The 26,742-nt window shown below is 37.4% G+C and overlaps 1 protein-coding gene across 2 annotated transcripts; it reads left to right on the forward strand.

The window, feature by feature from the left end:
• Nucleotides 1-2,213: 2,213 nt before the first annotated feature.
• Nucleotides 2,214-11,523, forward strand: LOC135783551 (uncharacterized). Of its 2 annotated transcripts, XM_065294311.2 has the most exons (11): nucleotides 2,214-2,459; nucleotides 3,447-3,544; nucleotides 3,698-3,850; nucleotides 4,012-4,130; nucleotides 4,717-4,853; nucleotides 4,933-5,026; nucleotides 5,118-5,229; nucleotides 5,945-6,168; nucleotides 6,424-6,592; nucleotides 8,295-8,422; nucleotides 8,697-11,523. In XM_065294311.2, the coding sequence occupies exons 2-11, from the start codon at nucleotides 3,448-3,450 to the stop codon at nucleotides 9,012-9,014; spliced, it is 1,551 nt and encodes a 516-aa protein (XP_065150383.1). In that variant the 5' UTR covers nucleotides 2,214-2,459; nucleotide 3,447; the 3' UTR covers nucleotides 9,015-11,523. The 2 variants fall into 2 exon arrangements, with proteins under 2 accessions (XP_065150383.1, XP_065150382.1); XM_065294310.2 differs by having other exon boundaries at nucleotides 2,214-3,544.
• Nucleotides 11,524-26,742: the final 15,219 nt, after the last annotated feature.

Raw genomic sequence — 26,742 nt, forward strand, 5'->3', positions numbered from 1 at the left:
AGTGCCCATTTACGTCGTAACTAGGCTACGTTGTAACTTACGCACAGCTGGTGCAACCGGCCCCTGAATACTAGATACCACTTGTGATATATTCCTTCCCCTCTTCCATATTGCACCATCATCTGCATATAACACACATCCTATACCCATCCCTACATGATCAAAAATATCATTAATCATAACATTAAATAGCAAAAGGCTAATTACACTACCTTGAGGTATACCATTTTCTGCATGAAATACAGATGAGTGTCATGGTCCTGTCTTCAAGTCACAGTTTTAAGTCATAGTGACAGGATCATGGCAGCCCAATGTTTTGTGTGAGAGCACTGGCTTTGTTTTTTCATTGCCATGTGCTTTCTGTCTCGTCTCCTGACCCCGCCCCCTTGTTTCCTCGTTAATTATCCCATAATTGCTTGATTCATGTCACCTGTTCCCCTCTTGATTTGCTCCCCTATTTAATGCCCTTGTGTTTGCTGTCCTGTGCTCGATCGTCTGTTTTACATGGAGTTTGTATTGTTCCTGTTTAAGTCCTAATATCCAATCCAGTCAAGTCTTGTTAGTGTTTGCTCTTGTCTAGCTCAGTGTTTATAGTTTAGTCTAGTCTTGCCTTGTTAGTGTTTTTGTATTATCTGTTATTGTTGTTTTACCCCCTCGTGGGTTTTTGTTTTCTTGTTTTCATTAAAGTCATCAGTGTTTTCTCCATCTCTGTCTGCGCTTGGGTTCTTTGCCAGCAAATCCTGATAGTGATGGCCAAATGAAGCGTTTCGAAGCATTATTGCTTTCTGATACAATTGTGCCGAAAATGGTTCATTACTCGAAGCTTCATTCAAACAGAAAATGCACACCACCATCTGCTGGTGAAGTAAATGTAATGCAACAAAGCTGACAATGCGAGTAGGCTAATGTACCCGCCCCATTTTGGCTGTCAGAGCTTTGACACTGTGTTCATGTTTCAAACCCTCAATAAAACATTGAGCCTGAGATGTGTTTGTGTGTGAATATTTAGCTGTAGGATACAGCACTCTACAACTTACTAACTGGACATTTATGTATTTAAAAATGTATTTATAATGTGGCAGAGGGCAACTGGACAGGGCTTGGACAATGTGAAGGAAGGTATTCATTAAATGTTGTGGTTTTTATTCAGAAATATAATTTTATATTAATTATAATAAATTTTTATATTTTTTAATTATTTTATAATATAGCCTAATAGGCTATACATTTGGTGATGTGGGCGATTTCTTTCTTTTTTCAACAAATTCACCAGCTTTGGAGAATATTCTCTCGCATGAAACAGATGATGCTGGAGTACACAAAAATTGTTTAGAAAGCTTTTCTATGGTTTGGCTTCACTTGCGTGAAAAATAAAGCCGCCAAGTTTCAAACCTGTCAACGCCGGAATGGGCTGTCAAAGCATGTCGTGTGGTTCACTAGAGAAATGAACCAGTGTGTTTGCTTCAGACGTCGTATTTCACGTGACTAGTGACGTAACGATACAAGCTCCGAAACAGTGGTTCATTGCAAGGACTTTTCGAGTCTGAAGCAAGCATCGAAGCTTCGGTGTCAAACGTAACATCACTAAATCCTGACAGAACGATCGAGCCAACATAGAACCCAGCAGACAGCCCTCACCATGTCCGATTCGAAGTGGTGGAGCGAGTTAATTTCTGAGACACTTACTGGCGGCGGGCCGTTTCCTCCTCAGAAGAAGATTCCCCTCAGAGACTTTGCCGAACACATGGAAAGGAATAGGTGTTTTTTACCTGAGAACTTGGCCAACTCCTATTTTATTGCTGCTCTGAATGATCCACCACCACTGCGAGAGCGGACAGATCTGACCCGTCTACCCTACTGCACAGGAAAAGTGGGGGAGTATTTTTTCCAGAGTAATTTTTTTTTTCCTCCAAAATAGTTGTTTTTGCTCAATTTTGAGTGAACAAGGTAAAATGTGTCAGTAGAGTGGGAGCAAAATTACAGAGTAACTGTGTAACAGAGTAACTCCTCCTCAAAATGTTTCCCTCCTAATTTTTGTTTATGTAATGTTAAAAGACAGTTAAAAGATTAATGACGGGCCTAGATAGACTTTTATTGTAAAAAAAATTAATAAACAACAATATCAAAAAAATTTTTTTTAATTTAATAACAAATTGATATAAAACTTTTAAGAAAAACGAACACCTAAAAATAAAAACTTTATTAAAAAAACCCTAAAGTAACAGAAACCATCTTTGGGAAAATTATCTAAAGTGTAATTAGATTTTAAGTTTGGTTCACGTAGCATTCACTTACGGAGTTTGCGGGCTTTATGACCTACACTGCATCCAGCCACTAGAGGGCGATCGAAATATTGGCTTCACTGTGGCTCCCTTGGTAACGGCCATCGTCGATCGATCGATCACTGCTGCTTGAGGGTTTGGAAGACGAGGTGCCTTTCTGCTTGGCTGGCTGGTAAAGTAAGTGAATTTTCAAAATCTTACTATTACTTTTCAGAATATTAGCCTCTGTTTTGAGCTTATATCATTTTGCCACGTTTTTTAATATTACAGAGATAACTTTCTCACGTGAGAACTAACTTGGGCTATAATTGAAAACTTAATTACAGGTTATATAAGTTAATTAAGGTTACACGTAAGTTATAGAAGTTATCTCTTAAGCACATAATTAACACATTGATAACTGACACCGGTAAAACGACCTTTCTTCAAATGTTTGTCCACTAAGTTAATATTTTGGCGGGCGTTTTGAGTTGTACCACATGTATTTGACTCTGTAAAGAGTTAAGTTAAGGTTAGTTTGATGTGCATTATCCATTTTCCGACGATAACGTGAGCTGTTTCTCATTATGCAACGCATTATGTTTAACTTTGTGTTTCTGGTTGCTTCAAGATGCAAACCAACAGCGTTGTTAGAGTAAAGTGAAGTTAAACTTACATGACGAGCACCTCGAGTAATGCACCACATGTCTATGACTCGGTTAAGAGTGAAGTTAGCGTTTGCCTCAGTTAGGTTTCCGGATGGCACATTTTTTAAATACTAAGATCGCTTTCTTACATTAATTTGACATGACACAGCACATTTTCTGCAATGACGTCAAATAGGTTTCTCACTATCTTTTCTGTAAGGTTAGTCCAAGTGCTTTGCAATAGTCGGTTTGTCTCGTTCAGTATAGACAGCTTTTAGACACGGTGTTATAATGAAAGCAAATATATATAACATAAGGATTACAAACGTCACGAATGTTAATTGATAGTGAAATCAGATAGCAAATGTTTGTGCACCAATAATGTGGCGGGCAATTCGAGTTGCACCACATGTACCTGACTCGGTAAAGTGTTAACGTTAGCAATATTGATGTGTGCATTATCGCTTTGCAGGCGGTAATGCGAGCTGTTTCTTATGTAACCTATGTTATTTAACTTTGTCTGTATGGTTTCTTTCAGGATGCAAACCAACAACGTTGTCAGGGTGAAGTTTAAAGATAGCAAGAAATACATTTTTTCTTCAGAACCATTAACATTTCAAACATTTTTGGAATGTGGTAAGAATTAATATTGTAATACTTTCCCTCTAAAACATTTTTTAATAGTAATATAAGTGTATGATTGTACCTTATGGGGTATAAAAATAACTGTTTTTGTTAATTTGGCATTGCTGGCTTTTGTCAATTTGCCCATGGTTTGTCTTTTTTCAGTTGCCAAGAAGTTTAATCTTCCGACCATTAATGTTAAAGTCTTTGATGACTCAAAGACAGAGGTCGATGAAGAATCATTTGAATATCTGCTGACACGACCAGACCTTGGTGTCCTGGAAATTTTCATTCCAGGAAGCACAACAAGCCTTGATGGTAAATTGTTTCACATGATTATAAGTTTTTTTTTTTTCTTAGCAGTGTTCACCAATTAACTGATTTAAATATGTTAATATGTCAGTTGGACTAATTCTCAATAGAATGCTATCAAAGTTGTATGACAGATAAGCTGACCATTTATATGGTTTATATTGAAGATTATTTAAGCTCAAACACATTAGGAGATACTGAGGGGACGTCAGAATCTGATGACACAGCAGTGTTGATTAGAAATGCTCCTGCAAAAAATCAAGCTGAGGAACGTCATCTAGCCCAAGTAAGGATCCCCAAATTTGCCTCTGAATTACATCTAAATAGAATCACTTAATAGGGCTGCACGATAAATAGCATGCGATATCATGCGCATCTCGTCAGTAATGCCGGTTCCTTGATTAGTATAAAATCGGCAACAGCTGCTTTCAGATGGCGCGGCATTAACTGAACAGAGCCGTACTTCCCTGACAAGCTGGGCCATATCGCATACATATCGCAGGCGATACGTCTGCGATAATTATTGTGAAATTGCCCCCGATGGTCAGTGAACTACGGCTCTGCACTTGAAAGCAGCTAATGGCGATTTAATACTAATCTAGGAACCGGCATTACTGACAAGATGCGCGTGACAATCACATGCGATTTATCGTGCAGCCCTATCACTTAAGTATGTAAGGATATTTGGAACTACACTAGTCAACATTTAAAGGGGTTAAAAACTTGTCTTTAAATTTGTCTTAAAACCAATACCCAATATTTTCTTAGGGTAACTTTGAACTTTTTTGATCCACTTCAAATGTTGACTAGGGTATAAAGTATACAGTTAATAATTTCTCATCTCTGCTCTATTTAACATCATCCCCCTCCAGATGATCGAAGATATCCTAAAGGGCAGCCCTGGAGGCGATAAGGTCATAAACGAATACGCTCACACTAAAAGTCTGTCAGATGGCCGAAGACGTGACATGGTGAAAATCTTGGTAGCACATTTAACAAAGGAACATGGGTAGGTTGTACATACACTACTTGGTGTTCATGATGTTATGGGTTGTAATGGTAAAAGTTGTAAATGTTTCTGTGTGTAGAACAAGCCCTTCACGAAGTTTGAAGGAAGAATATGCAAAAGGTGTCATCTCCTTATTCCCATGCTTGGCTGACCCAAGGAGCAAGCTTGGTTATGTAAGTAGCTGTTGCCTCTCAATCTTTGTGATATTTAAAGGAGGATTTTGAAATGTAAAACTACTAGGTTGGTGTATTGTTCTGCTCACAGGAGCATTATTACAATGCAGAAGATGGAAGTGGATATTTGGCATGGAGAATAAAAACTCTCCAAAAAGAAGCATCAGAGGGACGGATGAAACGCCCACGGCAACCACAAACAGGTGCATTATTTGACGTTTAGTCAGTGCTTTTATCAGCTTGGCTGCAAGGCATTGACTAACTTCTCAAATTATTATACAACTTGCTTATTTACTTATTTTAACAGTTGTGTGACTCGTCTTGAAATTGTCTTTTGTTTCAAATTAGTGTGTCATTGAAGGTTATACTTATTAGCCCACGATTGACTAACCCTCTTGTCATCCAAGATACATATGATCATCATCTTTATACAGACACAATGGAAGTTATATTAGAAAACATTCTTAGTATTCCAAGCTTAATAATGGTAGTAAGTAGTGCTTTCATTTTTGAAGCCCAAAAGAGTGCATCCTTCCTTCACAGAAGTTTTCCACATGGCTTTAATAAAGGCCTTCTGAGGGCAATCGCAATTTTTGTAAGAAAAATAAGTAACACTTTACAATAAGGTTCATTAGTGTATGATGCACGTTGACATAGAGGCTATGCATAAAATCATGGGCTAATTTTCCTGAGTACCTAGGTCATGTGCTACACAGTATCTCTGTAAAATATAATAGCTTTTCTATTTAAACTCAAACATGTTTTGCATAATCATTAACTTTGGGCACAATTGAAATAACACTCTGGGATATATGCATGTTTTTTTTTCTGTCATGTATCTAGTTTTGGTATGAATGTGTCTTTGGAAAGAAAAGTAATAAATGTGTCTTGTTGCCATATTGTTTTAAACACTTTCAGGTGGCCCAACTGCTGACAGGCATCCCTACAAAGAGGACAGCTTTTTGAATGATGAGCGTCAGTGTCAGGAAGCAATTGCCCTGATGAAGCATATAGCTGACGATGCAGTGGTAAAGGAAAAGATGAGGTTAACACTGACCTATCGCCAAAAGCTGCTGCACAACCCTAAAGAGTCAACTAATATTCTGTCAATTTTCCCACGATTTCGGGATATCCCAGGCTTGGTAAGTAAGACTTGAATTCTTTAAACATGAAAACATCAAATTAAATGTTTTGTAGATTCACAGACTTGTTAGGGTTAATTTAGGAGTAATTTTCCACCATCGTGTAGAACCATTCTAATCATACTGTTGTCTAACCATGTGGAATCGGGCAGAAACGTGTTTAGTGACGTTGCCCCCAGGATCGGTCACTTGTCTTTTGCCTGGTTACAAGTCTCGCTGTAGCTGGTAAAGTGCATTATTCCTACTGTTTTACAGATTGATCAAGATTTTGGACTTCTATTTGGTGATGCGACCTCTGCAAAGTTGTTGGAGAAGTGGTCTACCAACATAAAACCAAAGGTTATTGTACAGAGTCGTGGCCTCACACAGACTTGTGAGGTCCAAGACCTCATCCAAAATGCTGAAGCCACTGAAGTTGAAGATGGTAACTATTGTGCTTCACATTAAATTATTTAAATACTGAAATGAGCTCATACGGTTAAACTTTATTAACAACACATAAACCATGTCTTTGTTATTTAGAGTCCCAAATGGAAACAATTTCAAACTGTAAATCTGCAACTCATGTACTAGGCACTTGTGAAAACCCAGATGAAAAAGTACACATTTTATAATGTACTTGAGTGCTCTATTTCCAGCACTAATTTTGTTCTTTATATACCAAAAAATCTTCCTTTGTACTTCTTGAGATAATCTTAAGAACAGTGTACTTGTCTGTACTATTTTGAGACACCATGAATATGAACTAAAATGTACTTTTAACATACTATCCCTGCTTAAAAATGTATTTAGGTACCACTTGTAGAAAACTTAAATCCATCTTTTACACAAAGATGGGTTCAAGTTTACTACAAGTGGTGCCTAAATAATTTTTTGAATATATTTTAAGCACATTTTAGTTCATATTCATGGTGTTTCATAATAGCACAGTTAAGTACACTTAAGAAGAACTAAAAAATATTTTTATGTTTATGACTTACAAAATTAGTATGTGAAAATCATGACATGACATTAAAGTGTACTCCTTTTTCAGCTGGGTTTGCACAAGGGCCTAGTACGGCAGTTGAAGATTTACAGTTTGAAATTGTTTTAATTGGGGACTCTGAGAACAAAAGCATGGTTTACATATTGTAAATAAAGTTTTAACTGTATGACCTTGTTTCAGTATCTGTAGTAGTTTCACCTCAATACATCCACACATCTATAAACATAAAGACTTCACCATGAATGTGCTGTTAATACTGAATCTATGAGGCTGTTTAACATGCGTTTTCATCGATCGGATCACAAGTGGACGACGTTAATGCCAGGTGTAAACAGTGTTCAAAACGTTTTGAGCACGTCCACTTTCAACCACATCCAGAGGTAGTCGAAACCATTTTCGATCGGATCGCTTTGGAGTTGCGGAACGCATATGTGGTTGAATGTGTTCGAACAGCCACACGCGACCGCCTTCTCTCCGCCCATTTATCTAATCTGAGGTATTAAACACAAGTTTTACGTCTTTTTTTGACTTCTGACGTGAACACACGGTGAACCGCGCTATTTTTAGCCTTTCATTGATACAACTGAAGCCGCTGATCTCCGTAGTTTCGTTTTGAAAGCGTGTGAAAGTTGCGCGATCCTATTTCATCAGTGGCGCTTAAAATTCAGAGAAAGCTCTCACATATACACGTAAAAACACTGTGCAGCATGTTTACTTGCTAAACAAGCAGCGGACTCCAACATAAAATTAGTTTGCGTCCATATAAACTCATAATTACTCCCACTCGCATTTGAATGACAGCAGAGAGACTCGCCCACCGTCTCACAGACCGCCCCCTCACAGTATTCAGGACAGGAGTGGTCGAAAGTGGACAAAAGAGACGAATTTAAATACCAGGTGTAAACGTGATGTGTCTCTCTCGTCCACTTGTGATCCGATCGATGAAAACACATCTTAATACCAAGTGTAAACAGCCCCTATGTGCAATGTAAACTGAAGTACTGCAGTGGTTTATGTTTTTATACTGGCACATCTTCCACGTGAAGTTGAGTCAAGTTAGTTGTAGTGATTATGAGGATATGTTTGACTCTTTCTACTTAAAAAACAAACCTAAAAGCTGTTCTTATTTTCTATGGTCCAGGTTGGGACAGTGACATGTCTTCAATTCTGATGCTGGTTCACCTTTTGCCACTTTCAAGTCAAGGCCGCAAAAGACCAGGAAAGATCTCAGCTAGACAAGCATGCGATCGTCTTGTGAAATTCATTAAGGTGAAGCTACTGATAAAGCAGATAAAATGACACCACTTCATAATGTTTATTGTGTAAACTTGAACTTGCTTATTTCTCAGACAAGATCACCTATTTTACAATTTTTTTCGCTATTCTTTTATACTTAAGCACATACTTAGTAACAATCTGTTGTAATCTTTTCGAAGTATGTAATACAGAAACTTTGGTGCAAGACATCACTGTATCTTTATTCATGCTGTATATTGTTTTAAATGAAGTCACATTAGCACTAATTAGTTTTATTCTTTCACAGGCCGGAACCAGTATTCAAGGGCACTTGGATGGCATTGGAGAGAGCCTTCAGCCATATCTACTTGCTGTTGGGCCAATGAAAAGTAGGATCCAGTCTTGGTTTATTGTAATTGACCAACATGCTCTACCTTGTAAGGCCTGTAATTCACTGGCCTGTGTTGATGAGCTTTTCAAAGCTCACTTCGTATTTGGGACTTCATACTGTCAGGAACTTAACAATGTGTATACCTTTCTGCAAACCACTGTGTATGATATAGATGTTGAAACCACCAAGGTGAATCCCAGAGTGGCTGAGTTGAGAGCTAGAATGCTCCAGTGAGCAGATGATTTGTTTTATTTGTAAAAGGGGGCATGTTAGTGCCAATGCCCTTATAAGGCACTTTAAGTTGGTTCATGGTCTTTGTTCAGGAAGAAGACTTAAGTTAAAATGTGCTCATAGAGGTTGTTCACGTGTTTACAATAGTTTTTCTGGATTAAGAAAACATCTCAGCAAGTGTTCTGCAACTGACATGTCATGCCTTGATTCTGGTGAAGGCCCATCCAATGCCAACTCCATTTCAGTAGGGGATATAGGGGTTTTACCAAACCAAGATTCACCTTGTGATTCTGTACTCCTAAAAACAAATATAGTAAACAGTTGTGCAACAGTGGTAGCCGAACTTAAAGTTGCTGGTGTCGCAGAGACAACTATTAACTATGTTGTTAATGCTTTAGAAGAAGTGGTTGGAGACATCCATAGTGAAACTCAAGAGTCTTTGAAAAACAGCCTATCTTTACAGGAGCCCATAAAAAGTGTTGTTGAGTCTCAGATTGATCAGTGTTTTGAAAAAATGCAAAATCCTTTTGTGTCATTAAACACTGAGAGCAAGAGAATGCAGTACTTTTCAGAGAAATGGGGAAAAATAGATCCTGTTGAATATGTTCTTGGAACAAGATTTGCTACACGGCGTAACAGGACAACCGGTACTTTTGCCCAAACTATTGTTAAGGATAAATTTGTATATATACCCATTCTTGAGACATTACAGTCCATTTATAAGCACCCTAACATTAAAGATATGATGGTGAGAGATTCACAACAAAATCCAAATTTTCTTTATGACATACAGGATGGCGAATTCTTTAAGAATCATGCGCTCTTTTCAAAACAAAGAGATGCAGTTCAGATCCAACTATTTTTTGATGAATTTGAATGTGCAAATCCCCTTGGATCAAAACGAGGAATACACAAGTTAGGAGCCATCTATTTTACCCTTAGAAATATTTCCCCCAAATACAACTCAAGTTTACTAAATATCCATTTACTCGCTTTATTTCATGCACAAGATATCAAAACATATGGGTTTGATAAAATACTAGAGCCGCTTGTCCAGGACATTTCAACACTGGAAACCAATGGAATTCAGATTCCATTACTTGATCATACAGTTTATGGAACCATTGTCCAAGTTACTGGTGACAACCTTGGTGTCCACTCCTTATTTGGTTTTGTGGAATCCTTTAGTGCTAGGTACTGTTGCCGCTTCTGCCTACTGGAAAAAGAAGACTTTCAGACAGTGTTCAGTGAAGATAGTCCAAAGATGTTAATGCGAACTAAAGAACTTCATGCTGAACACTGCCAAAGAATGCAGAACAATCCCAGTCTACCTTATGTAATGGGAGTAAAAAAGTCTTGCCTTTTAAATTCGTTGCAATATTTCCACACCACTGAAAATTTTTCGGTTGATATAATGCACGATATTTTAGAAGGGATCGCACAATATGAGATGAAATTACTCATTCAGCATCTGATTGACAATTACACCACATCAGCAGAAGTACACCGAAGAATTCAGAGTTTCAATTATGGCTTCATGGAACAAAACAACAAACCTCCTGGTGTATATTTAAGAGAGGGTTCCAATGACTTGGGCTTAAATGCCACTCAGAGCTGGTGTTTACTGCGATATCTACCCATCATCTTTGGGGATCTTGTTTGTCCTAATGATCAGCACTGGTATTTGTTCATTTTATTGCTTCAGATAGTCAATATAGTGTTTTCTTCAAGTATATCCTCTGGTATCACCATTTATTTGAAACACCTCATTGCAGAGCACCATGGTTTGTTTAAGCATTTGTTTCCTGATAAGAACTTGTTGCCAAAGCATCATTTTATCATCCATTATCCCAGTTGTATGCAGAAAATTGGACCACTACTACACTGTTGGTGCATGCGTTATGAAGCAAAGCATAATGTTTTTAAAAAACAGCTTAAAAGCTTCAAAAACATAACCCTAACATTAGCAAAGAAACACCAGTGCCAAATGGCTTACATTTGGCAAACATTTGATCCAAATGAGATGAAATTAGGTCCTGGAAAAATGGTTCCCTTAAATGAAATGGAAGTTGGCACTGAGATGGCTGAGAAATTAAATGTCCCTATGTGGACTAAGGTCCTAAATGTGAAATGGGTCAAACGCTGTGGAGTAACTTATCGGGCAGGGTTAGCGGTTTGTGTTAAAGTTCAAAATGACATGCCTGCATTTCATGTGATCCAAAATGTTTTTATCAAAGATGAGCACATCCTGTTAATGACAACTGCATTAAAAACTTTGTGTTTAGTTGAACATATTAATGCTTACAGAGTTTCACATACCACAGAAGCACCTTATGTTCTGGAAACTAAGGATATTTTGCACTACAAGTTGTTTGACATTCTAATGTCTTATGGTTGTGATTCTGATTTGTTTATTGTACCATATTGTTTCATGTAATTTTTTTATATCCTCTGTTTTATTATTATATTATATAAGTATTGTTGTCATAAATTCTAATGATGCTGTTTTAAATAGGAGCTTGAAAAACAAAATTGATATGTTTTAACAAAAGCTTGAAAAAAATGAGATATTATATGCTGTTTTAACAAAAGCTTGAAAAATAAAATTTTACTGAAATATTTTATTTTCAGACTGATATTTTACATTGTCCACCTGGTTGAGGGTAAAAAAAATTCAGAAAAATTCAGAAAAATAACTCTGGATTGAGTCGGTTATTCTTTATAGTTCACTCAAAATTGATGATAAACAACTCTGGAGGAGAAGGATATTGTGACAGAGTAAATCTGAACTTTCTCTAAATCGAGTTAAATTGTAGCAGAGTCAATTTTTTTGTAGCTCTGAATGGAGTAATATGGTACTAGAGTTGATTTTAAAAAACACTACATAGAGTCAAATATCAGAAGACAGAGTAAAATATTAACACTACATTGAGCATAATTAACTCTAAAAAAACAACTCTATCAAAAGAGTAACTTTTACTCTTTTTAGAGAGGGACCAAATGTTATCTGTTGTAGAGTAAAATTTTCTTCAAATTGAGTAAATTTTACTCTGGCAAATTTACTGTGTGGGAGATGGTGGACCGCCTCGAACAGCGGCAACGGGCCCAGACTGCCAAGGCATCAGCTAGATCCAATTCCGGCCCATTGTCTCCCATCCCAGAGGGTCGCGTCATTAGTGTTATGGCGCTAGGCACCATTCCAGTCACTGAAAGCTCGGTCCAGTCCGTTGGCCTCAGGGGTAAGCGAGAGCGGAGGGTCTCTTGGGAGTCAGCATCAGAGGGATCCTCTTCTGAACCTGTCATGCCCACCACAGTGTCTCCTCCACCTGCCACACTCTCTGCACCGCGACCTCGTAAGAAGAAGTGAAGGAGGGGAGCTTCGATGTCACAATCTATGTCTGAACTTTCTGCCTTTGCAACGCCGTCCGTGGCTACCTCGTCTGCCCAGCCAGCGCAGCCAGAGCCACAGCCGTCTGCCCAGCCAGCCAGCGCAGCCAGAGCCACAGCCGTCTGCCCAGCCAGCCAGCGCAGCCAGAGCCACAGCCGTCTGCCCAGCCAGCCAGCGCAGCCAGAGCCACAGCCGTCTGCCCAGCCAGCCAGCGCAGCCAGAGCCACAGCCGTCTGCCCAGCCAGCCAGCGCAGCCAGAGCCACAGCCGTCTGCCCAGCCAGCCAGCGCAGCCAGAGCCACAGCCGTCTGCCCAGCCAGCCAGCGCAGCCAGAGCCACAGCCGTCTGCCCAGCCAGCCAGCGCAGCCAGAGCCACAGCCGTCTGCCCAGCCAGCCAGCGCAGCCAGAGCCACAGCCGTCTGACCAGCCAGCCAGCGCAGCTTCTTCAGCCGTCTGCGCAGCCGGAGCCTCTTCAGCCGTCTGCGCAGCCACAGCCTCTTCAGCCGTCTGCGCAGCCCTCTATCCCGTCTCAGCTGCCGGATGCAGCGCCCACTATCCCGTCTCAGCTGCCGAATGCAGCGCCCCCTGGGTCTACGTCACCTCAGTTCGTCCTCCCTGGAACTGTTCCTCTCGTGTCTTCCCCCAACCCCACTTCCAGGACTCCCACTAAGCCTTTCCGGACCTCCCGTTCTAAGCCCAGTCCTTCCCAGCCTGGACCATCCCCGATGAACTTTCTTGTTTCCCCACCCCCCCTCCCTTTAATGATGTTTTTGTTATGTCACCCCAACCCTGTTATTGTAAGTTGTTGTTTGCCATTGTGTTTGTGTATTATGTTTTATTGGTTTTTCTCTGTTTCCCAGTATGTCTTGTCTCGTGTCTAGTGTGTTCCCTTGGGGGACGCCAGGTGGCGTACCTTAAGGGGAGGGTCCTGTCATGGTCCTGTCTTCAAGTCACAGTTTTAAGTCATAGTGACAGGATCATGGCAGCCCAATGTTTTGTGTGAGAGCACTGGCTTTGTTTTTTCATTGCCATGTGCTTTCTGTCTCGTCTCCTGACCCCGCCCCCTTGTTTCCTCGTTAATTATCCCATAATTGCTTGATTCATGTCACCTGTTCCCCTCTTGATTTGCTCCCCTATTTAATGCCCTTGTGTTTGCTGTCCTGTGCTCGATCGTCTGTTTTACATGGAGTTTGTATTGTTCCTGTTTAAGTCCTAATATCCAATCCAGTCAAGTCTTGTTAGTGTTTGCTCTTGTCTAGCTCAGTGTTTATAGTTTAGTCTAGTCTTGCCTTGTTAGTGTTTTTGTATTATCTGTTATTGTTGTTTTACCCCCTCGTGGGTTTTTGTTTTCTTGTTTTCATTAAAGTCATCAGTGTTTTCTCCATCTCTGTCTGCGCTTGGGTTCTTTGCCAGCAAATCCTGACAATGAGGGTCTTGCTCCCACTTGAACTCTAAACGTTCTTTCAAATAAAAATGACAAAAACCAATTGTATACTTTAGGGAGAAAATCAAGAGAGCAACAGGTGATAATGATAAAACAATAATGAGGTGATTAACGAGGTAAAAAAGGGTCTGGGTCCGGAAACGAGACAGGAGCTGTTTCTCAATGTCAAGGATACTTCCTTGGCAGGACTGGCCCTTACAAATCACTTCCTTAAGAGGATAGGCGAGGCTCCTCTTTAGCATTCGGAAAACATGTAAATTGAACAGGCTAGCAGGTGCTCGTCATTACGTCAGTGAAAAGGTGTGCTTTCAGTGCTGCGCGCATAAGATTGTGGGTGATTTCAAAGCGAAGGCTACACATATGCATCCTTTCCTGTATATGGGATATTTCTCGAATGAAGGACTTAGTCCTTGGCAGAAATTCTGAGGATCCTCGACATTGGAACAGTCCTTTGACAGATGTCGATGACTTAACATCCTCGAAATTCTGGCTTCCGAGGACCCTTCCTTGACATTGGGAAACACCCAGGTAAACACACAGCACGAAAGCCATGTGCTACCAACACAAAACATGTGGGACTGTCATCATCCTGACTCAAGACTGAGGTCTAGTCCACACAGACACAGGTATTTTTCCTCCTGCAATTTAAAAATAAATCATCTCCATACATGCTTGGTTTTAAAAGAAATATCTGCCTACATGAACACGCAAAAACACGTGATCACGCACTGTCAAGAGCATGCCATACCAGCAGACGGTGATATAAATCAAATCATAAAGCCTACTTGGCCAATCAGAAGCCTAACAAAAGTGACGTTGCAAGGCAAACACCCCGGATTTACTGTCTACACGACAACACTGCAACTGGCGTTTCTTTAAATACTTACCCTGGCAGGGGTTTTATATATATATATATATAACCCTACTGGAAGTAGCCATCAGAGGATGGGTACATGGTGGTCATAAAAGGATGGACATGGTCAAAAACATTCTTTGTAACCCTTACGGAAAAGAAGTATACTTCAAGTTAATTTTATTAAGAATACTTAAGTAATGTTGGAGTATAGTTTTAAGTATACTTTATGTAGTAAGTGTACTAACATTTATGTTCTAGTAGTATACTTGTAAGTGTACTGCTTGAATACCGCTTGGGACTAAATTGGCCCACTTTTAGTATATAGAAGTATACTTCTAAGTGTACTATAAGTGTAAGAGTAGTCAACTTTAAGTGTACAACTAGTGCACAATTAGTTCTTCATTTGTACTGCAAGTGAACTCATGAGTATTCTAGTAGTTTTCTAGACTTATACTTCAAGTGTACATGCAAATGTTCTGTTAGTGTAATCTTAGTAAACTAGTAGGTTACTTATTGTGTGCTGCAGGTATACTTCCAAGTGTTCTTTTAATATACTTTTAGTTAACTAGTAGTTTACTAGTCATATACTGAAAGTGTACATGGAAGTGTTCTGTTAGTGTACTCTTAGTAAACTAGGTGGTTACTTTTTGTGTGCTGCAGGTATACTTCCAAGTGTTCTTTTAATATACTTTTAGTTAACTAGTAGTTTACTAGTCATATACTGAAAGTGTACATGCAAGTGTTCTGTTAGTGTACTAAACTAGTAGGTTACTTATTGTGTGCTGCTTGTGTAACAAAGCACTTTGACACTGAGGATCATCTGCAGGTTTTTATTAAACACACTCATTCCAACAGACAAGGTCAAACAACAGCAAACACAGCAATGTAGGGCAGGCAAATCTTGTAGTCATGAAACAGGCAAATGGGTCAGGGCAGTCAACAAACATAAACCAGGTAAAACAGATCAAGATTAATAAATACAGATAGCTAAGCAGGCAGGCAAACCGCTCAGCAATGATAGCCGGTACAAATCTAGACTTTGCACTGACTGAATGGTTCCAGAGAGTTTATATAGGCTGTCCAATGAGTTTCAGGTGGCAGACCAATCAGTCCAGGCATGCAGGATTATGGGAAATGGAGTCCAGAAAGAAAGTTAATATTCAGGGGGTTCAGCCATATTATATAGATATATATATATACAACCTCAAATCAGAAAAAGTTGGGACACTGTAGAAATTGTGAGTAAAAAAGGAATGGAATAATTTACAAATCTCATAAACTTTATTTACAATAGAATAGATAACATATCAAATATTGAAAGTGAGACATTTTGAAATGTTGTGCCAAATATTGGCTCAATTTGGACTTTATGAGAGCTACACATTCCAAAAAAGTTGGGACAGGTAGCAATAAGAGTATAAAAGTTAAATGTACATATAAGGAACAACTAAAGGACCAATTTGCAACTTAATTGGCAACATGATTGAGTATAAAAAGTGTGCCAGTGTCTCTCAGAAGTCAAGATGGGCAGAGATAGTCTATATTCTATTGTGAATAAAAAATAAGTTTATGAGATTTGTGAATTATTCCATTCCTTTTTTACTCACAATTTCTGCAGTGTCCCACTGTAGTGTCCCATTATATATATATATATATATATATATATATATAATTTTAGTATTTATTATTTTTTTGTTTGATTAGCTCACTGATAGCACACGAAAGATTTAGCTTCAAATTGAAAATACAATTAAAAGGTACAAGTATAAAAATTAATACACAGGAACATTGTATTGTACTTTAAGTGCATTATATTTATATTTATAGTATGATGTTAAGTTCATTTAAAGTAAAGTTAAGTAGTAAACTACTAGTTAACTAAAAGTATAGTAAAAGAAAACTTGCAAGTATACCTGCAGCACACAATTAGTAACTTACTAGTTTACTAAGAGTACACTAACAGAACACTTACATGTACAATTTCAGTATGAGTACACTAGTTAACTAAAAGTATAATAAAAGAATACTTGCAAGTATACCTGCAGCACAAAATTAATAACTTACTAGTTTACTAACACTAAAGATTCTCCATAAAGATAATATACATTTGTACACTACATATACTTTCAAAATTTACTTAAAATATTCTGTTTCTAAAGGATGCTAAATAAAGTATTTTATAAATATGCTGTCAGTGCATTATTATAATGATAACTTTAACAGATAAAGTATACCTAAAATAAACTTTAAAATAAGTTCAAATTAGTATACTTTAAAAATTACACAGAACTTTAACTCCAAGTATATTTTTTAAAGTATACTTTTAGAAAATATACTAAAGTATAATTATTTTGAAATATGTTAAAAGTTTAATTGTAAGCAAATATGTTGTAAGCATACTTTCAATATATTCAAAGATGGTACATTTCTTTCTAAGTATATTTGTAATGTACTAATTTAAATATACTTGAAATACAATAAAGTATATTTATTTTTCACCAGGGCTAATCTTATGGCTTTTTGCAGTTTTCTTGATGTAGCTTTCGTTGTTGCATTTTTAATTTAAACTTTTAAGTATATGTCAATAAACAAGTATAGGCCAAATATACTTAGACATTTCGGTCAGTATAGGTCAAGTATACTTTAGTACAATTTAAGTATATTTCTGAGAAGTACCTAAAGTACATTTTAGAGAAGTACATAAAAAGTTAACTGAAAGTATACTTTCTTATTTTAAGTTTAAAAGAAGTATACTTATAGCACACTTGAATAAACTTCTTTTTCGTAAGGGAAACCCTAGAAATGGTTGAGTGTGAAAATACCAGCAGCTGAGCAGATTATTAAAACTCAGACCGGTGTTTTTGTTAGCAATTGTTCACTCGAGACCGCGACTGGCGCCCGTGCACATTATCGTGAGTTCAAAATGCATTTGATGATATATTACAGATATCACCAGAGTGAATTTGGTTAACAATATTGTAATTCTGAATGAAACAGAGGCAGGTCACAGATTTCGGTAAGCTGTTGTTACTGTCCGTCAGATTGTGTGACCCTGCTGTTTGTGTGCTACTGTTGACATCAGGTCAAAATGCATTTGATGATATATCACAGATGAGATTAGACATCACCAGAGTTAACTTGAGTAACATTATTGTAATTCTGAATGAAACAGAGGCAGGTCACAGATTTCGGTAAGCTGTTGTAACTGTCCGTCGGGTTGTGTAACAATTAAATAGCAACAGTCCCAACAACAACATAAACATTTCAAAAACCAGAAAATCAAAAAAAACATTTTTGATGTTCTGGTATTTTAGATAAGAACCTATTTCACATCATTTTAATCAGCGCGTTCGTTTCTCACGAAGTCTGACTGCTTCATTCATACGCTAGACTAGAGCGAGGGTAAAATGACGTCATCCCTCAGTGGGCGGTCACGTATATAGTTAGAAACTCCCTTGCAGCACTAACGATAATGTGCACGGGCGCCAGGCGCGGTCTCGCATGAACAATTGCTAAACAGCGACCTCTAGTCACAGAATTCGATAGGTCACAGAATTCGGCACAACACCGGCCCATCTGGCACCAACAACTATGCCACGCTCAAAATAGCTTAAATCACCTTTCTTTCCCATTCTGACATTCAGTTTTGAGTTCAGGAGATTGTGTTGACCAGGACCATACCCCTTAATGCATTGAAGCAACTCCCATGTGATTGGTTGATTACATAATTGCATTAATGAGAAATTGAACAAACACACACACACACACATACATTTTATATATATATATATATATATATATTAATTAAATTTATATATATATATATATATATATACAGGGTGCGATTTGCCGGGGGGGATGCGTGGGATTTCCCCCTTTCTGGTCAATGTATCCCTGCCTCTGCTTAATTATTTTTATCCCCGGTGGGGATAAATTTATCCCCCCCCTCAATGTGATCAGTGCTACTACACTAGTGGCGAGACGGATCACAAAACTTATCACTGATCCGTGGTTTGATTAAAGTCTATTTTGTTTTAAAATGCGCTGTTTTGGCTGGCTCTGATACAGCTGCGGCGCAGCCTCTCAATGTCCCGCCCACGGCGCTATCTGATTGGTTACAGACTCGGTTACACCTCAACCTATAGCCTATCAACACATGCGAGATGGTTATGGAGCTGTGTGTCGAAACGATGGGCAGCATATTCAGCCGCATATTAATAAAGCGGGAATAAACATCACAATCTGATTATCTGTTTATGATGACAAGTGTCCCAGTCACACCACTGAGAATGGCCGAAGTTACACGCAGATGAGGCGTTTAGCGAGGCGCGGGCGCGTCCAGTTTGCGCAAATAATTGACTTAACACATAATGCATCTGTCTTTTCTATCATTTCACTGTAGCTCAGCATTGCGGTGTAAAGTTAATGTTATTACTTTAAAAGCAGCAGTAAAGCTGTTTCTACTGTAATGGTTTAACTTTGCAATTAATACATTGTTCATATTTAAGTTGACACTAAGTTGTGCCATATAGTTTTGCCATTCAAGATTTAATTCTTGCGCGTTTTTTTGTTGTGCATGATCACAGTTCATATGTGTGGGGAAAGATAAGCTATTAGAGTAAAAATATTGCGTTAGGCTGCTTCATGAGTTAATAGAAAAAAGATTTTACAATTCCTGCAAATGCAGTGATGAGTTCATGTTCTCATGATTTATTTTTATGAATTAAAATTTTTTGAAATGTGCTGTGGACAGAGACGCATTATGTCAAGAATTATAAAAAATCGTCAATAGGCTCATAATTTGCGCTAAAATTGTCTAAATGTTTAGTTTTAAAACCATTTTAAAAAGCTGGTTATATTTTATTGTTTCTGCGCAAGTTAAGCACACAGTGAGGTTCGGGTTTGTTCCGATCAGAGCTCGTGAGCGGAGAGCGCATTTCTGAATATTAGAAATATTTTAATTAGAAATATATTAAAAAAATAATAATAATATTATAATGGATTTTTGTTAGGTCGGACAATGATTACCAAATTTCTCTCTCATATTGCTCTTCATAACCACTGAAAACAGTCAAAAAAGTAAAAACTAGTGGTGGGTACAAAATGACTCATATGGTGGGTACCCACCATCGCCGAAATCGACGCCTATGAAAACATCCCCCCCTCTGTTTTTTTTCACAAATCGCACCCTGTATATATATATATATATATATATATATATATATATATATATATATATATATATATATATAAATATATAAATTAACCAACATTGACCCCAGTGTTGTAATGCATGGTTCTCCTGTATTGATTACTATTAGCAAAACCATGGTTTTACTTAAGTTAATTTTTTAAGGGAAAACACCCCACATCTGGACTGTTTAACCTTGAGCTGAGCTTTGTTCCAAATAGTGCATTCCATCCTTGTCGCTATATGTCCCAACCTCTTCTCCGTTGCAAGAACTCCAAATCTGAACTGCAAACTAGGCCTGTCTCACCTTGTTATTCATCCTGGCTGGCTGCTGTCATGGCAGCCTCCTGTTCATTAACAGCCGCGGTAGCATTCTTCACTGATCAGTACCGCAGCCACCGTGTTCAGTCGTTAAACTCCTGGTTCTTTAAGTATCATTAATCTCTTCTTTTCTTTTGAAAAATGATAATAAATGTATCTGTCTTTTTGACATTTTTATTGTGCTCCAATCCTTGAAGTTTTAGCGGTTAGACTAATTTTGTCAGCAGAGGCGCGTACATGACGTTTGTATGCAGTGCTTTTCACGTCCGAAGGGAACGTTAGAAAAATATAAACAAATAAATTACATGAAATGTCCTTAAATGTCATTTTTATATATACCTGTATAGCATATTGTGTTTTGTTTCAGATTTCGGCCAATTTCACACATAGTTACCGGAACACAGACAGTCCAAACCTGAGAGGTCCCGGATCCTGTTCAATACGATCCAGCTCAAATTAAGCCCTGGGCAAAACAACATTTATTAAAACTCTCTTTGCCACAACAATTGACTTGAAGGAAGCCTTAATGTTGGTGACATTTGTTTTTGGCTTTTTGTGTTTTTGGCTAGAGCTTTTTGTCCCTCTCTGCTATTATAGTCTATCAATACGACTTACCCATTCAATGTAAGTAAAGAGAAGAAATTCTAAGCTTAGAAAGAAAGGTCAGATCATCGGCAGAGGTAATTTGACACCAATGAGGACATATTTATAAATAAAGACATTGATTTTGATTAATAAAACAATTAAAGCTCACGTAACACACGTTGTTTCTGCATTTCTGATGTTACTCTGGAGTACCTATAGAGTAGTATGAAATCCTTTGTATCTCCGAAGAGTCTTAAGTTTAGATTAGCTTTACTGAATCTTTCTGATAACGTACGGAGGAGTTACCGCGGGAGGAGCGAGTACGAGTCATGAAACACTATACAACACTGTTTTAACTTATGATTCACTACATGTTCGTGTCATTGATATAATATGCACACGACTATTTCCAACATAAGGCAGAAGTCTTACTTACCGCGTGCAACTCGTCATGACCCGGTTGGGCAATCCACCGCATCAAACACACAAGCAAAACTCCGCTGCTACCCCGGATAATAAACTATGTCCATTGTTTTCATAAGGCTGGATTTCTTCTCCTTACATCCAAAAACACACTTCATCTTTCGTGCCATTGTTTAGTTTTGAAATTAAACAAAGCTGAGTGGCGTGATAAGATGTTTGCAAGCTCTAGCGTCTCCCGCTGATTGACGGGTGGGCGGGGTTTTCTGGGGGAAGTGCCCATATAAAGTAGTGATACGTATAGAAAACCCCTGAAACGTCAGTTGGACCTGTAATTGAAACTTGTATGAACCCTGGCGAAGTGCATTTGGCACAGAAATACTCTGTAACACGTCCAACTGCTTTTTGACACTTTGACTACGTTTAGCATGAGGAAACAACTCTATAACTGTGTTACTAAGTTAGAATGCTTGAAATTCCATTGAACCCCCCCTTTAAATTCCTACTTGCTGTCCTTATAAATTACCTAATATAAATAAGGCCCAGTCCTGTATTAGCCTAAACCCTATAAACCCTTTGTCTTTTAAGAAGAATATCTTGGTTTCCTTTCTAAGCAGTTAGGCTATGTTTAGCCTATATGTTCATTTATAAGGACTACAATGATTGAGGCTGAGGGGTTGGTCATCTAAGTGCACTTTATACTGAGAAAGCATAAGCTATGTTCATCATACTCACTTTGTGCATGACAGTTTTGTGTTGTGAACCACTTGAATTCAAAGTAAAATAATGGCAACAATAAGAAACATTCTGCATCTTGTCATGGCATTGGAGTTTACATATGCTGTAGTCCTGTTGTGTCTAATATAAATATACTCAAGCTATTCACAGATATTGCCAGATAATCACTTCTACCATACTTTTTTTTCTCTACCATACTTAGATCATAGGTAGCCTGGATAGGCCACAGTCATAATGCTACATCATGTCACCCTCTACTGGATTTAAAATTCTCTGCAGTAAATTTTGTGCTTTTAGAAAGTTCTACTTCTGTAGTTATTTTAATGAAAGTAACTCAAAAGCAATACAGGAGTCATGTAACGCATTACAATTCTGAGACAGTAATATTGCAAGGTAAGATATTATTTTAAAATAACAGGAACAAGTTATCTGTAATGTATTACAGTTTGGAGGTAACTTGCACAACTGCCCATGGATTATTTTTCAGGAATAATGAAGTGGCCTAATAGCATTCATGCAAGTCGACAACTGCCAAGGGATTTCATTTAAAAAAAATATTAGGATACTGATACTCCCATATTGCATTTCTAAGGGTGACAGACAATGTTATAGTTAAAATATGATTTTCTGCAATTGTGAACTGTATAAAAAATTTGCATGAAATAAGACGAATATATTATACTTGCTGATATTTTATTCTTTCTCACGCGTTCTTAAATTCGTTACATGATTATTTATCCTGTTTTTGGTTCATTTGTCATGTCCACTGTTGTACAAGCAACTGATGCAAGCCATTCATCACTTGAGTTTTGACCATCATAGCTCAAATTTTCCATCACCTCTTCCTCACACCAACGTCTATAAAAAGGAATAAAAAGTTAAAAAAAAATAGGCTATACTATGTATGAAACAGAATTATCTTGAAACAACCTAGTAAAGTGCATGTCCATCTGTGTACTCTAACATTTTGGGTGTTTTTTTGTGAGTTTTGTGCATTTTGGTGGGGTTTTGACCCAGTCTCATGTAGATGCGTATAAATAGCACGAAGTGTGAAAATCGTGCAATACATACGCCAAATTCCAATTTGACGTGGATATGATACACCAGTCCTTCCCATTCACTTTAACGGCACATCTTTTTTTTGTTTTATTTATTGGTTTCTCTATTTTTTTCTCTAGTTTTTTAAACCATTTTCACTTCGCTTCGGTTTAGGGTTAGATTTCAGATTTGCTTAAAGGTGACATAGAATGATTGAACGGAGTATTTATCCTTGTTCTGTAATGTGACATGTAGACAAAAATTTTTTTGTTTTGGTCTGTAATGCCTTAAAAGCTTCCTAAAAACCTCTCTCAGATAGCTCTATTAGGGTGGGGGATTTTAAACAAGTGGTTTTGCACCTATTTGGCTGCCCCTACTGGCTTAACTTGCAATCTCATTACTGATTGGCTGACTTTGCTGCCACTCAAAAAATGTAGCCAATTATTTTAAAGTGGAGGGGCAGTTAGATGCCTGTGATGTCATAAGCATCAGTTTTTCAGATTGGTCTGTTTTCTGGCTGACATTTCTAAAAGAGGATTTCTATGAGACTGAGATGTTTAGCATGTCTAGCACTTTTTGTATGTTTGTGAATGTGGGTAGAGTACCATTATTCAACAAAGACAAGGTAAAAATGGTTTTTCATTCTCTGTCCCCTCTAAGGACGTTATTTAATATACGGGTTTCTCAATGTTTTTGTCTATATTTAAGCCATGGTCGCTTGGAGTTGGGTTCGAATTGGGGTTTGGGTTAGGATGTCATTTTTATCCAACAAAAATGTATCTGGCAACACTGTCCAACATGGAAGGTAAATTTCAAAAAGAGAATAACTTGCAGGAGCATTGTTTTTCAGAGAAACAGATATGTGTCCTTAGCATGTTTCCTAAATATCTACGGATTTATTATAGTATTTTTATTTAGCACAGTCTACATGCAGCACATTTAAAGACATTTTTTACTGAAATAATTTTAAAACAAATGTTTGTGGTTCTGTTGCTAAGATTGGTTGGTCCAGCATGCACTGTTGTAAACACTCTAACACTTTCGCTGTAACACTGAACTTAAAACTCAATTATTTTCATGACTGTTAGAAATAGGGGTGCACCCATTCCCATACCCTTATGTTTTTGATATAACCTGACATATCATGTTCATATTCTTTATGATGTTAACCTCATATGACTTACCCAAAGGTAATTTTCATATGCCTTAGCTTGCAATATTCAATTAAATCATTTCCTTTGGACATGCATAACCTTGAAGTAAACTGGTCAACTCAGGTCATGGTAGCCCAAGTTGTCTTTCTCTTGTTCCTATGTTCTCAGTTTCAGCTTCCCTGTCCAGCTATATATCTGTTGATTAATCATTATAATTTATAATATCATTTATTAGACTTGTTTATTCTGAGTGTTGATAACTCTGAGTGAAGTTCATTCAGATGTTTGTTTCTATGCTATTGTTTGGAGGTGATCAATACTTTCTCCTTTATCCTTATAAAATGTGAACCTTTTGAATAAACCTCATCCAGACTATGCCACATATCCCTAGACAAGATTACATTTATTATAAAAATGACAAAAATAGATATATATCACATACAGTGCACGTGTCTTACACTGCACGTGCCCCCTCAGATTTTAGAGCCAAGTGGATTTAGGAATCAACCTCAAAATTAGTGTAGCATCTTTTCACCAATTTGGCCAAAACAGATATACAGTACTGTGCAAACGTCTTAGGCCACCATGCTACCATTAGATTTGTTGTTTTTGCAATTGTATAGTGATCATATATAATTATTTATTAGAATACAACCAGAAAATACAGGATATGTGTATGTAGTATTAAAACAGTGTAAAAGTATAAGCTGAAGTGTATTTAGGGTAAACTCGCTTTCAACTTGAGCAATAGCAGGCAGCTGCAGGATCTTTTAAACCTAAATGAAATTAAATCCTAATTTCTAATTCCAATCAAATGACTTCAGGACTTTATTCTCCTCAAAAAGCTCAAGATGTGTTTTGTGCCAAGAGAGGTAACACTAAATACTCACGGATGCCTGAAGAAGACATTTATTTCTGAAATTTGTTTTTAATTTTGTGTACATATTTCCTGTATTTTCTGTTTGTATCCTAAAAAAAGAGTGAAAATGGATGGACATTAAAACCCCACCTGGGTAAGCCCACATAAATTTGATATAGAAACTGAGTGGGGTCTTATGTGGGGCCCAGGTGGCCAAACACACATAGGGCCCATATTGCCCCCACCTAAAGAAGCCCACATGTTATTTACCAGGGCCCAGTATGGGTTTTTAATGGGTACTTGACTGGTTCCTTATTATGTAATAATTACAATATTAATTCTTAATTGTAATTTACTTAATATATTCATTTAAATAATATATTCAATTAAAATTGATAACTGATAAAAGCAACATAATTCCAGTTCGGTAAATATCAGTTTTCAGCATTAATGTTAAACAGTTCATTTATCTATAACATCACAAAACATGAAGGAGGTGCAATATAAGAAATCAAATAAAAAACTATAAAGGTTCAATATATCAAACTAATTTATTGTCATTTTATTACACTTTCAACCAGGGCTCTCATGTCTCACGCATTGACCGTGAGACACACGCATTTCAGTCAGTTTACACGCTCACACGCCACACCTTGTATTTCTCACTCTGAGAAGTAAGAGATAAATTGTCCTGCTATATATAATTAAAGTGTCATCCACTTGTCATTTTTTGCAGGGTCTCATGAAGTTGTTCACACAATGCATCCTACCAGGCAATCAGAAATAAACGAGAAGTTGTTTCTGATCAAATTATATCCCGCTGCAAGCACGTTGGTTAGCTACTAACATGGATTTAACGGAGTGGAAGTTGGATGAGCAAGAACCGATAAAGGTAGATATAACCCATTTTTAAGTATTTTGATTTTACGATTCCTGGAGGAAATCATTGCCTTTGATCAAAGACAATTGGAGAATAAAGACAAATTCGTGCTAAATTTTTATTGATTCGGTCAAAAACTCCAACAGCTTTGCAACCAGAAGCTTTAGTTACATGAAATTAAGAAAAGTACTTGAGGCTTCCTGAAATTAATGTAAAAGAGATGTATTTCATTATTATTGCCCTTTCATCATTAAATGTTCTGCAATACTGTGTGTGTACAATGTGCCCAAGTAAAAAAGTATAATTCCATAATTTACTTAAAGTGCTCTACTTTCATATAATAATTTTGTACTTAATATAGCCTACATTTTTTTTGTTGTTTAGTACATTAATATGAAATATGCTAAAATGTTTTTAAAATGTGTTTAGGTACCACTTGTAATAAATTTGAACTCTTTGTATGAAAGATGAGTACAAGTTTACTTCAAGTAGTTACATTTTTTGTAATACAAGATGTTAAATGCATTTCTGTTCATATTCATGTAATCTCAAAATAACACAGATAATGACACTTAGATGTTTTGAAGATTATCTGTAGTACTAAAGTAGAAACTTTGTAATATGGGTGGGTGAAAATATGGCATTTTAAAGGGATAGTTCAGCCAAAAATACAAATTCTGTCATGTTGTTACAAACCTGTATTTTTTTGTTCTGAAGAACACGAAGGAATATATTTTGAGAAATGTTTGTAACCAAACTTTAATAAGCCCAATGGGATAAGTCAATGGGACTAATTAATGGTTTGTTTACAAAACATTAGGTAAAATTAAACGGTTAGCTGGTCGCTGTCACAAATAC

Source organism: Paramisgurnus dabryanus, chromosome 2 (assembly GCF_030506205.2).
Source record: "Paramisgurnus dabryanus chromosome 2, PD_genome_1.1, whole genome shotgun sequence".
Taxonomy (NCBI): domain Eukaryota; kingdom Metazoa; phylum Chordata; class Actinopteri; order Cypriniformes; family Cobitidae; genus Paramisgurnus; species Paramisgurnus dabryanus.

Excerpts from the sequence above, each read along its gene's own strand:
- LOC135783551 (XM_065294310.2), top strand. The coding sequence starts at position 3,412 with ATGTTATTTAACTTTGTCTGTATGGTTTCTTTCAGGATGCAAACCAAC. Across the intron at positions 3,545-3,697 it reads TCAAACATTTTTGGAATGTG|TTGCCAAGAAGTTTAATCTT; the intron begins GTAAGAATTAAT and ends GTCTTTTTTCAG. Across the intron at positions 6,593-8,294 it reads AGCCACTGAAGTTGAAGATG|GTTGGGACAGTGACATGTCT; the intron begins GTAACTATTGTG and ends TCTATGGTCCAG.